Consider the following 12858-nt stretch of genomic DNA (forward strand, 5'->3'; position numbering starts at 1 on the left):
GCTGGCTCACAGTGACAGAGGAAGGCAGGTCACAGGTCTCATTTAGCAGCTCGGTAACTGGGCAAGTTATTTGGCCTCTCTTTGCCCCTGAGTGAAATGCCAACTGAGAGAATTATAGGAGTTAATGCCCATAAAGCATCTGGTATGGGCTAGCAGACTGGCAGGCACTCAATGAATGGTGGCCACCATAATCGTGACCCCACCCTGATTGCCTCTCCCTTGCTCCTGTGCATGGCTACATCATGGTAGCCCCGCCTGTCTTAGGGGTCCAATCTCTACTTCTACCTACCAACAGGCAGACCTTTTGCCTTCTTGGCCTTTTTCTGTCAATGTGGCTCAGCTCTTATCCAGTCCTTGCTTGTCAAGCAACCACATATTTCAATCAGGACCTCAGAATCAACAGTCCAGGCCACATCACTGGCACAGTGACATGTGCCATTAGTAAGAGCATCGCTGCTCGAGGAGGACACCCTATAACATGTTGGAGTTTTCTTCTATTCCAGTTACAAACCCAAGAAAGCTTCCTGGAAGTGGGGGGCACACTTCACCCACCATGATGAAGGCACGGGAGGCCCAATCTTAGGGTAGGTCACCTCACTCAAGGCTGATCCTACCCACAGTCTCTGGACAAAATAGCAAAGGCAGAGGAACAAAGGCTCCCAGGTGTGGCTGGCAACAACCTGGGACACTTGTTTGGGGCCAGCACTGGGTTCGTTCCAGGCAAGAAGGATGGAGTTAATGGAAAATTTCCTAGTTGAGCTGATGTATGCTTTTTAACACACTAAGGCAAGAATTATGCAGGATCTGTTGAAGTCTCCACAAGGGAGTCAAAGAAATTAGCTGCATTTAACTTCTTTTCTCTTTGCCATTTTGGGTAACCATGTTTGAAACAACCATTTAGACAACTTTTCATGTGAGGAGTCACCTCTAGGCTGTGAGTACCATGACTTTCCTCTTTCCCAAATTTGATTTGTCCCTAGATTATTGGGGATTCATCTCTCAGTATGTTTTTTTCCAGCCAAGAATACATGGGTGGTATGTTATCTGAGCCTCTGCCCATCAGAGAATCCTTTCTGTTCTTTCCACACAGAGATCATTATTTGAAGAGTGTAGAATTATCACCTCATAACTCTACAGATGTTCTCCATTGCCTTCTTGCTTCTTAATGTTGCAGAAAAGCCTAAGACCAGTTGGTTTTCTTTTTTCATTTATAGAAGACCAGCTTTTTCTCTCTGCCGGATCACTTCAAATATCTTTGAAAAATTTTTTGAAATCCTGAAATTTTAGCAGTTTCATTTGGGCTTATTTTAGGAATCTTTTGGCTCAGGGCAATTTAAAAAACAATCTTTCCTCACTTACTGTGTCCCTTTGATTTGCTCTGGGGTCTTTAAGATGACCGATGACCAAGAGCTAAACTTTTATCCCTGCCCTACCTATCTATCATCTTTTCTCACATTATTATTATTATTATTCTTTATTTTTTTCTTTCCTTTTTCTATGCATTCTGAGAGAGGTTTTCAAGTTTGTGCTCTCCCTGTGGGGAACAACTGTTTGATTTCTGCATTGTTAATCCTCCCCTTCACTGCATGAAACATAGGGGCGCTTCAGCTCCAGCATTCCAGATGCCATATAGTCTTCCCTTACCTCCTCCAGCTTCCATTTCATTTTTGGCTGTGGCTCAGCCAATTTATAACCCCATTTTTCATCCCATTTCAGGGTTCATGTTTTCTTGAATTGAGAGAACACAGTCGCTGTCTCCTGGGCTTTTGTTTTGTTTTGTTTTTTGTAATAACTTCCCTTTCCTTGCATCCTGAGAGAGCTATTCCTCTCCTGTGTTCTCTTTCGTTCTTGTTCAGGCAGGTCTGTCCAGCTTCACCTCCCTTCCCTCTTGCCTCAGCTTTGGAAAGACTGCCCAGGTTGTTCACGGTCATTGCTGCAAAGTGTCGGCACTGGGGGACTGGGGGCTGGTCACCACTTCCCTGTAACCAGCACTTGTGGCTAAACAGTTGAGAGAGAGACTCCCTTGAAAGTCTGGAGTTTTGAGTGGAAAGGACAACTAACAAACTCTGCATGTAACTGGGACGATGTGTTGCTGATCCTTCTGGCTACTGTGCCTGCTGCTGCCCCGTGTCCTGGCATTTCCCCTTTCAATTATTTTCCTCACTCTGGTGTATTCCTCCTTCTACAGCTTTGAACAGACCTCTTCCTCACATCCCGTTTTCCTGATCACCACCCCCATCAGGAAAGATTCAGCTACCAGACACACCATACCTTCCCCCATGTGCCTCTCATTTAGGCTTCCTGAAATCCCTGGATAGGCTCAGAAGGGGACAGGCTAGGCTACAAGGGTGCACACAGAACTGGGTATAAGCGAAGTGCTTTGTAAAACCCCACGAAAAAGACCTCGGTTTGTTATATTTCAATGGAAACATGAATCACTGGGTGAGCCACATAGCATGGTCAGCAGAATGAGTGGGCAGGCTTGGGCTTACAGAGGCACGTGCTGGGCCACTGGGGACCAGGTCTGCTGGTCACACCTCTGCAATCAAAATGGGTGGGAATGGGGTGCCTGTGGCTCAGTTGGTTGAGCGTCCGACTTCAGCTCAGATCATGACCTCATGGTTTGTGGGTTTGAGCCCCACATCAGGCTCTGTGCTGACAGCTCAGAGCCTGGAGCCTGCTTCGGATTCTGTGTCTCCCTGTCTCTTGGCCTCTCCACCACTCATGCTCTGTATCTCTCTCTTTCTCAAAAATAAATAAGCGCTAAATTAATTTTTAAAAATGGGTGGGAACGGACTGAAAGACAAGCAGTAGAGGAGGAAACAGAAGTTCCCTAAGGAAGACAAGTAGACAGATGTGCCTCCCAGGTCACTGGATGCACCCCTCCTTCAGCTACAAAGAGAAAGGCACCGTTCTGACCCCCTGCTTCTAATAAGTGGGCAGAGTTCATCGTGTCTGGTAATTTTAATTTCCCGCAAGCAAAGCAATTTTACTAGTTTCATTTAGAGAAGCTTTTCCAAAGTAGTTTCATTGTGATTACCTTCATTAATGAGCGATCAAAATGCTTCAAAGCAGAAGAGAACACGAGAAGAAGAGAGGCACAGGACAGGACTTACTAGGACAAAGGTGCCCAAACGCTGTCATTGCGAAGCTCTGTCTTCCTTCACTAGCTACCCTCGTTAGTGTTCTAGACACGGCTCTCCCGTGACATCTGGCAAAGGGCTGGGCACCAGTCCACCCGCAATAGGAACCATGGGTGGCTCCCCAGCCCCAGGATGTGTCAGAGGGCTGGGCCTCAGCTTTCTGTAGCTACATCCCTTGGCTCTCCTGGCTGAGGACTCAACTCCACCGGAGTGTTGGGTCATTGGTGTGGGCATGCATTCAGTGACGTGATTCCCATTCTCTCGCTTGGGGACCTCTAAGGGGTTGCATTCATGCACACATTCTGTGCTGATGGAGATCAGCAGTCACCTACCTCTTCCTGGGTCACTGTGTGCACCTGCCCCCCAACCCCTTGATTTATTTCAGTTAATGTGATACAATGGTAAATGCTCTTCCCTCTCTGTGGAGAAAAAAAATGGTCCGATTTGGGCCAATGCCTCCCTCTTCAGAAGAGCAGGCAGAGAAGCTGGACGTGCATGACAGCTGCAGGGGCTAGGGGGGAGGCAGGGAAGGTTGAGAACTGAGAGGGACTGACCCCAGGCCTCTGCTCAACTCCTACACCATCCTCCCCAGCACTGGCTCCCTCAGCAAATTCCATCATTGGGCAAGAGAAGAACCTGAAAGGGATTCCACATGCACAGAACAGCGCATAAGCCCTTCCCTTCAGCCTGTTAGTAAGCAGAAAACACTTGCAGCCGGGGGGCCCAGAGTCAACATATTTGAGTTGTGGCTGGTGTGACAGCTGCTGAGTTTGTCACACAGATAATTAGATAAACTGCTTGAGCACAGAGATTCAATATGCAGTGTCATTTAGCGGCTGCTACACAGGGTCTTGATCTTAATTGAAGGCGCAATAGGCGAGACCCTTAAAGAAGTCCCAAATCAACTTCTTCTTGCTCCAGTAATTAAACATTTGACTCCTGATCATCATCCAGAGCCTTCCCAGTGTTGGCCATGGGCTCCATTACGTGGTTCTAAGCAGCTAGAGAGCCAAAGGCACCTCTTCTCTCTATGCAAGGCCTTCCCCAAGAAGCCTGCTGGAGAGAAGCTTGGGGGAACAGGAGGTTCCATGTCACCCCCTCCTCTGCCTCCTTCTGTGCCCTTCTTTCCTTGTGTTCCTTCAACACTCTTGATGCTCCACCCCCCACCACAGAGAATCCAACCTGTCTTTGGGCATGTAAATAAATCCAGCTTTTCCTTTGCTGGGATCCTCTGATGCATACGGCACAGAAGGCCTCTAATGGGGCTTCCCATTCTCTCACTTGGGGACCTCTAAGAGATTGCATATATCCTATTTAACACATAATCATCAATTTGTGTGTTCATCCAAAAAAAATGAATGGAACATCTCCAAGTGCTAGGGCTAAAAGTATAAATCATATTTCCTCACTCATAAGGATACTCAGTAGAGTGGGAAGATGGGCAGGCTGACAAGAAGTTACAAGAGAGGGAGGCCTCAACTCTTGGAAGAAGTTCTGATGGCACCTTGGTCAGCTTGGGACTCACAGGAAATCCTCAGGCCCCATGGGTTTAACTCAGGTAAAGAAGGAACTTGGAGATGTTTGGCAGCCCCTGGGCAGGTTGTCTCTTCCAGCCACAGCACAAACCACACAGCTTTCCAGGGTGGTGGTGAACAGGACGGTGCCCTCCAGGCCACCCACTAGTGGATATGGCAAAATAATGAGAAAGGAAACAGAGAACAGCGGTTAAGAGCTTAGGCTTCTAATGGCCAATGAGGCTCCTCCAACTTCCGCTTAGATCTCTCTTGTCTTCCTCACTCTGCTCCAGTTACCCTGGCCTCCTTGTTGATCCCCAAATATGCTGGGTGAGCTCTCGCCTCAGGGTCTTTGCACTGGCCACCTCTTCCCCCAGATTTTCAAAGAGCTCACTCCCTAACCTCCCAATTTCCTTCAGAGATCTGCTCAGATGTCTCTTCTCATATTAGAAGCTCTCACCAATCCCTGTGCATGCTTTATTCTCCTCCAGAGCACTTGTTATGGCTTGAAACTCTTCAGCTCTTAGGACAAGAGACCACTTGTGCCATCAGGGCAGGAATCATGTGCATTTTGTGCACTACTGTATCCCCAGTGCCTGGAATACACCTGACTCACAAGGGGTGTATGTTTGCTAAATGAATGGATGGAAAGGTGAAGGTAGGGGAGGGCCATGGTCAAAGTCACCTCTTGGAAAGCTCACTTTTAAAGCCATATAGAAGGTGGGCAAGAAGAAGGAGGTGGCTAGGAGCTGGGAGAACAGCTAGGGGATGCCAGAGGTTGTGCAGGCGGGGATAGGTATGTGTGGAGGCAGAAGAGGTAGAGACTAAGGGGCAGAGCTAAGAAATTATAGAGAAGTTGGGGTACCTGCGTGGCTCAGTCGGTTAAACACCTGACTCTGGATCTCAGCTCGGGTCACGATCTCGCAGTTTGTGGGATTAAGCCCCACGTCAGGCTCTGTGATGATAGTGTGGAGCCTGGTTGGGATTCTTTCTCTGCCTCTCTCTCTGCCCCTCCCCCACTCCCTCTCTCTCAAAATAAATAAACAACATAAAAAGAGAAATTATAAAGAAGTAAGCTTGGTGGGGTTTTATGGTGTGGGGATTCAGCTGCAAGGAGGCAGCAGTCTCTTGGGGTCCAGTCCCCTGGAAAGTGAAGAGGTTGTCGCTATCACTGAGAGAGATGCTCTGTGAGGAATGGGAATGTCAGGGACGGAGGGAGCAGAGAGGGGTGGGGAGTTCATTCAGGATGCACTGAACTGGAGGTGAAATGTGGAGGAGAGGTCAGGGGTGAAGATACAGCTGGGTCTTACTGGCATGGGAGGCATGGCAAGAACAGTGAGGGGGTGAAAAGGAAAGAGGAGAGCACTGAGGGGGGCGCACAGAGAACCCACATGTGGAAAGCTAGTGTGGGGGGCAGGAGCCTGCTGGGAATGGCAGGAGCAAGAGTTGGGGCCACCTGAACACTGATGCCACTGCGGGACGGACGCAGTAAGAGCAGGCCTGGAAAGTGCCATCTGGACGTGGCGTCTAGGACATGCTGATCTTAATGGGGATGGGAGTCGGTGTGGACCCTGCCGGGCACAGTGTGGGGGAGCTGGGGCAGTGGAGGCACCCACCCAGTGAGGGGAGCATCTTGGGTGAGTGGGAGAGAAGGGAGGAGGGGGAACATGAACTGGTGCCTAGAGGGAGGCCGGGATAGGAGGAGACACCCAGAGCTGGCCGAGGTGACCGAGGAGGGGGTGGACATATGAGGGCGGGGTGTCAGGAAAGGGCAGGAAACAGTGCGAGGGCCTCAGAGGCTGCGGCTTGTTTCCATAAGTGAAATCCACGCGGTGCGAGACTTTCTCAGCTCAGTAACTTATTAGCAATTTTTAATTACTGGAATGTAATTAATTCATCGAAAGCACAGCGGTTCTGTGAAGCACACAGCACATGCTGCACTGATAACATTCTTGCACATTTGTGGGGTGCACACACCAAGTCGTTTTCTTGCATAAAACCTAGAGGAAATCTCCCGAGAACATACTCGTTTGTGTGAAGTTGTGTTTCTTGATGGTGGAAGCAGATAGGAGAAACGGATGACTGAGCTCCAACGGCCGCTGCCCTGGGGAAGGGCCACAGTGAACCTGCAGCTCAGTCACCCCCAGGTGCTTGCACTGGTGAGGGCAGAATCTACGGGGGAGGCTCCGAAACAGGGGACAGTCCATGAAGATCCCTACTTGTCCTTGATGTCTTAGGGGGGGTCTCTGGCTAGAGCAGCCCCCATATACTGGCCCCGAGAATGCTGGGGACTGGAGGTGGACCCTTCTTTCGGCTGTCAATTCCACAAGGTCAGACCTGGAGTCCTGATCATACGGGTGTCCTCAGGTCCAGCACAGCCTGGCACCCAGGAGACACTCGATAACGCCTGTGAAGCTGGGTGGCTTGGTAGGGAATGGCCACACTCTCCTGTGTGGAGCTCAAAGCGAAGGCCAGGAAGGGCACTGGGTGCACGGAGATTGCTCTGCAGGGTTGGAGGAGCAGCGGCGGCCTCTGGGCACAATGTGGGTGGGGCCAGGAGTGGAAGTGCAACTTGAAGAAATTGGAAACAGGAAAGAGGCTTTGGAGAGAAAGTGGAGGCCAGTGCCAAAAAGCCAGGAAGGGCCTTCAGGTTGGGGTTAGAGGCTTTGCTGGTTTGTCCTGGGGCTCCTTCCAGCAGCCTCTGGGTGATCCTGAGTTCCTAACCCTTCTTCTCAGGGGAGAGAGTGGTCTGGTGCTGTGATGTCAGAGGCCCCACGAGTTTGGCATGACTGAACCAGCTTTCCTGGGGCAGCTCCCACCTGGGCTTCTTGATAACCTGGGCAGTAGGCCTCAGTCCAGTAGCACCCAGGCCTTCCCCATGGACCAAGGCTCCTGAGCCCTCCACCTCTGCACCAGGAGGTCTCTCGGGGAAAAGGATAAAGCAAGTGCATGTGCTGTGAACGTGCCTTGCTGGGACAAACGGTGCAGAAGCTGTGGGCGCTTCTGAAGGGCGGGCTGCAGAGGTAAGGCAGAGCCCACGTAACCCCGGCCCTCTCTGGGCCTCAGCATCCCCGTCTGGGGAATGGGCAAGTTGGACTGGCTCAACAGACACGCAGTCCGCTTGGGCGCAAACTGCCTGGCCTGGTGTGAGGGCCTTTCTCAGTGCACCTTCCTCACGTGCCTGCCTTTATCCGGTGTGGACCTGTGCTCCCCAGGATCTGCATTTCAGTCCCTTCCTCTTCTCTCAGTCTACAGGTACCCTCCTGCCTGTACCCCTAGGATGCCCTCACGCCCTCAATCACCCTTGGAGACGCACCTCACTGTCTCTTCCCTAGACGTGCCCCTTCTCACCCTCAGCCGGCAGTTCCCAAAAGCCTTTCCAGAAACTTCCTCTAGACCCAGAATCAGGGACTATTGGATCTTCTTTTGCATCTCTAACTCTCTAGGTGAACTTAAAGGTTTCATTACATTTCTTTCTAGAACAGCAAGGCAGCTGGAGAAGCTGAGTTTAGTGTGGATGTTTGGAGATCAAATTCTAGCCACTCATTAAATAAATATGGAGAACCAATGATCTCTCTCCTCATTCACAGAAGCACCCACCTCCTGGAGCTCTCAGCTCATACACAGCGCTGCACGAGGGCGGCACCAGCCCCTCAATTGTATCCTGAAGTTTGCAACAGCATCCCCATCATCCTGACGCTGCTTAGAGAAGAGAGCGCACTATGGGTCAGGCACTGCTGCTTTCTTGCTCACGGCACGGTGTGAGGTAGGTGCTACGGGCATTCACGTTTGACAGATGCGGTAAGTGAGGCACAGAGAGCTCACCTGCCTCGTCCAGCGAGGTGTGGTATGGCCCCATGACTGATCTCAGGCCAGTACCTTTGAGCCTGTGCCACACTGCCCCCCAGCCTGGGCCTCCCTGGGATGCTGTCACCATGCTCTTGCTCAGGCCTTAGCACGTCCCTGGCTGCAGGGGCCTGCTCCAACAGAGTGAGACCAAAGGCTGGGCCCCCCATGTGGGAATGTGAGTAGCTCTCCCTGGCGGGACAGAAAAGACTTGCAAAAAGTATGGAAACGGCCTCGAGGTAGTGAGACCTAATTTAAGTTCCTAAGGCAACAACATTCAAAGTAACAGCAATAACGCAACAAGAAGAAGAAAAGAAGAAGGAAGTCCTTTGGCAGCACGACCTATCTGCTGTGCCTTGCAACAAAAGGGTGGGTTTTTATGGCCCTGTTGTGTAGTAACACTTAAGGATTTGTTAGTGACCCTGTTTAAATTTACACATGTTTATATGTTTGGTTAAAATTTTTGGTTACATTTTTAAATTTAAAAATTAAAAGTTTTTAAATGTATGTTTAAATTTTGGGTTAAAAATGGAAATCATTTCCTCCGATTTCACGAGCCTGGGAACTCTCCTCTGAAGCACCAAAATGCACCTAAAACACCATACGGGATGAGGAATCTCAAGATCCATTTAAAACTATAGCCCTAACAGGCTTCTTTCTTCCATAATTTCATGGTTTGTTTGGAAAACTGCCCAACTATGACACTGTATCATCTGGGATAATACAACCCTGGTGTAGTGAGTGACGGCTGAAAGGCAAGCTTGTCTTCTGGAAGAATACGAGAGATACAGCATACATTCAAATCCGAGACAGAAAAATAATTTTAAAAGTGCCAACGGGTACACAATACCATGTCACAAGGTAACTTTTAAAACACAAAGTCTAAAGAAGTTAAAGTTACAGAGAATTCCACCCGCTATCTTGGTGTTCTCTGGTGGTATTTGGGGCTGACGACAAATGTGACTCTGATTTTGCCACCAGAAGAAAGAGAGAGGACATCCTATATCCCACTGTCCCCCTGATTTTTGGCGACAGAGACCCTGCCTGGGATGTCCAGAAAGCTGGTATCAAAAGCTACAAATATGAGCTGAAGCGATGCTTTTGAGTTCAGTTTTGCTTTTCTCAAATGCTAATGATCTCTAAAATGATGTTATATTTCATTTCACATTCACAAGGAATTCTATTGCCATAGCAACCGGAATGTGATACCACAAGTTTTCTTGAAAATGGGGCTTAGAATATCGCCTCTCCTCCCCTGCAGGGCACAAGGGCCATGGTACCCATGCAGTGCTCAGGAGAACCTACCCCCACCCACTCCCCTCCCCACCTCCCACCCCACCAAGGGCACAAGGGCCTGGCCGCGGAGGGTGCGCTCTAAACTGAGGCCCCTTGGAACCCACCACCACGTTCCCCTTTCTCTCCACACTCCGGCCCCACAAGGAGCGTCCTAAGAGAGACTCTGGGGCGCAAATCAAACTGGGAAATGAAGTCAGAACTTCTTTTTGTAAAGACTGGTAGAAAAAGAGAATGGAACATGGATGAATTTAGAATTTTTGTTTGCATGAAAAAAAGAAGGTGTTTTTCAGTTTCCTCTATCAATAACTCCCCAGAAATTAGGGACAAAAGACAAATTGTCATCGGTGGGGCTGAAGATGCCATTACATATTCTGCTCTCTTGAGGTGGGGTTGTACTATAGTGTCCTTTACCCCCTCTCCTTTCTTCTAAGACCCTACCCCCCAGCCCTCTGTCACTCTGTTTCTTCCTGCTCCCCGTTGGAACCATGGCTCTGGTGAAGGTGGAGAGGTGCTCACCCAAAGCTCCCTCCCTAGGGCTGGCCTGCTTCCCATCCCTGCCAAGGCCCTGTGGTCGGTGAATAGGTCCTCACTGTTTGCTGGGCACTCCCTGTGGGAATGCTGGAGGAAAGAGTCGGGCTGGCCTTCCCAGTGCCTAGGACTTGAGCTGACCTGAGCAGGAAGCAGAGAAGGCTCCTCCATGGGATCCAGACCCACCGCGGTAGGTGCAAAAAGGGGAGTCCTGGTTCCAGTTAGGCATCTCCAGGATCTCACAGGACCTGACCCTCAGCACCTTACTCCCCAATTCCACCCACCAGCAAGCCATGGAGGCCCCATACCTGCTAGGCAGGGCCCTTGTTCCTGCCTCTGTGGTCCCTGCATGATCTCCTCTCCTCCCTGCTCTACATCTGAGGCCACGTTAGATTAAAGATGAGTACAGGTGTCATTAATACACAACACTTGCGACGTGCCTGCCACATGTTAGGTGGTTTCTGTGTGGCATCTCATTTACTTTTCTCCACAGAGCAAGTTGTACTGCCAATAAGCCCCGTTTTACAGCAAAGGGAAAGGCCCAGAGAAGCGGAGTGATGTGCCCAAGATCACACAGCTGGAAAGTGGCAGAGCCGGGCTGCCCCAAGTCTCTCTGGGAGCTTGTGGGCACTGCTGTTCAGTAGGTAGGCATTCACAAAATCTGTATAAAACCTCAATGAATCAGAAGGATTCGGTGGATAAATTCAATCAGCATGAAGCAGAACTGAGCCCTAATCTGCTTGCACCAGCAGCCCCCATCCTCTCCAGCTCTCCCCCATCATCCCTCACCGAGGCAGGTTTCACGGTGGTGGTTTTTCCCTGGCCTGACATGAGAAATGCTGTTTGAATAACCGATGGTGAGGGAGGCTGGGCACACTCTGATGCAGAAATAAAAACCTTTAGAAAGATGCAATTTGGGTGATATTGGAAACTGGAGAACGGAACATCAGTCTATAAAATTCAACATGGCCAATAAAGCTGGAGCAAGTGGTCAAGTGTTTTAGTGCTCACAGGGCTGGGGAATCAGCAGGCATGAGGCTGGGCAGAGCTTTCAGACCAGGGACATTTTTCCTGGACTCATTTTGGCCTCATTTCCATAATGTGCCTCATGATTTCTGAAGCACCTCAGCATTAGCGTCATAAGCACAGCCATGAAAGTGTCCAAGACTATTCCCATCACAGGAGAAACTCAACCTAGCAGAGCACTGTCGGTTCTAGGACACGTCCCTCCCGTGCTCCCGCTGCCACAGCCCACGCGTGGAAGTGGGAAAGTGGCCCTTCACGGGGCAGCAGGCAGCACTGGTAGTGGCTGCTTCAGGTCAACAGACCTGTGCTTTGCTGCTGAGAATGCCCTGATGTCCTGGTCACACCACTGTGGCCTGGGGGCCTGTAGGGAGGGGCCAGAACTCTGTCTCTCCCCTCTGGATGCCAGGGAGACTCAGCAGCCCATTTTCTGTCTCCACTGTAGGCCCGTGCTGGGTTTTCTCCTGAGCATTCTCTTCCCCTCCCTGCCCTATCCCAAAGGTCTGCCTAGATTCTGTTCTCCAAGGAGCCCCCTCTAAAGGCCAGGGATCTCTGGAGGTGGACACACATAAAACATGCATCGCCGAAATGCTGCTGCTGCTATCCTTTGGCTAAAGCTCCAGCCTTCCTCTTTTTCTCCTGCCTTTACACATTCAACCTGCAGACTCAGCACCCAGGCCATTTGTCAAAAGGGCATTAGAAGATCCATCCTCAAATCTAAAAGCAAAGGAGCAAGGAGGCATCCTCCTACCTTTAAGGAAGCAGTCCTTGCTGCGGACGATGACGATCTTCCTCCCCAGCAAGCAAGCAGCACGGTGGAGCTCACAATGGTTCTCATAAAACCTCCCATCGGAACCACACACAGGCATGTAGCTGGGCCTGCATGCCTCCAGGCACTGGCATTCGGGCTCCCCCGTCTCTCTGCTGAGCATGCACCTGCTCCCACGGCTGCAGAACTTCTTCCCACAGGATGCTGGCAGCTCGTCGTGGCCAGAAAGTCCTGCCAAACACACAGACACAGAGGGTCAGCTGTGAGCATTCAGTGGTGGGGGTCATGGGCTTCCTTTGTGGTTGCATTTGCCAGTGAAGCCAAGGCCTGGGGGCTCAGGGTGTCCAAAACAGTCTGTGCCCTACTGACAGCAGGTGGCCATGGATGCCAAGAGCAGTACCCTGCTGTACAGCATTCAGGTTTTATGGCTGGCTCACACCTAGCATCTCAGGCACCACCCCTGCCCACCCTGGGAGGGAAGAGTCAACAGGGGACCACATGGCGATAGCGAAGTGCCAGTGGATCCTGCCAACTGAGAGTAGGATGGTTTGCCAAAAGGCAGAGGCTCGAGTCACAGCTCCCATAACCACAGGGCAGGGACAGACCTGATGTGAGGAGGAGTTTTGTACAGGGGTGGGGTGGGGAGGGGAAGGATGCCAAGGTGTGATTTTGGGAGACATAGAATACCAAGCCATGGAAGTTTGGTCAGGTATGTTAGGCACTGGGGAGCTATTGCAGA

The 12858-nt window shown here is 50.6% G+C and overlaps 1 protein-coding gene across 1 annotated transcript in view; it reads right to left on the minus strand.

Annotated features, from left to right (window-relative positions):
• FSTL4 (follistatin like 4) overlaps nucleotides 1-12619 on the minus strand; it is a 217302-nt gene extending 204683 nt beyond the window's left edge. Inside the window, exons 1-2 of the mRNA XM_032593837.1 lie at nucleotides 12559-12619; nucleotides 12102-12350 (exon numbers count right to left, since the gene is read on the minus strand). Of these exons, the coding sequence (XP_032449728.1) occupies nucleotides 12102-12350; nucleotides 12559-12619 (310 nt within the window). The remainder of the gene's footprint in view (nucleotides 1-12101; nucleotides 12351-12558) is intronic.
• Between the last annotated feature and the right edge of the window lie 239 nt (nucleotides 12620-12858).

The sequence above is a fragment of the Lynx canadensis genome, chromosome A1, assembly GCF_007474595.2.
Source record: "Lynx canadensis isolate LIC74 chromosome A1, mLynCan4.pri.v2, whole genome shotgun sequence".
NCBI classification, from domain to species: Eukaryota; Metazoa; Chordata; class Mammalia; order Carnivora; family Felidae; genus Lynx; species Lynx canadensis.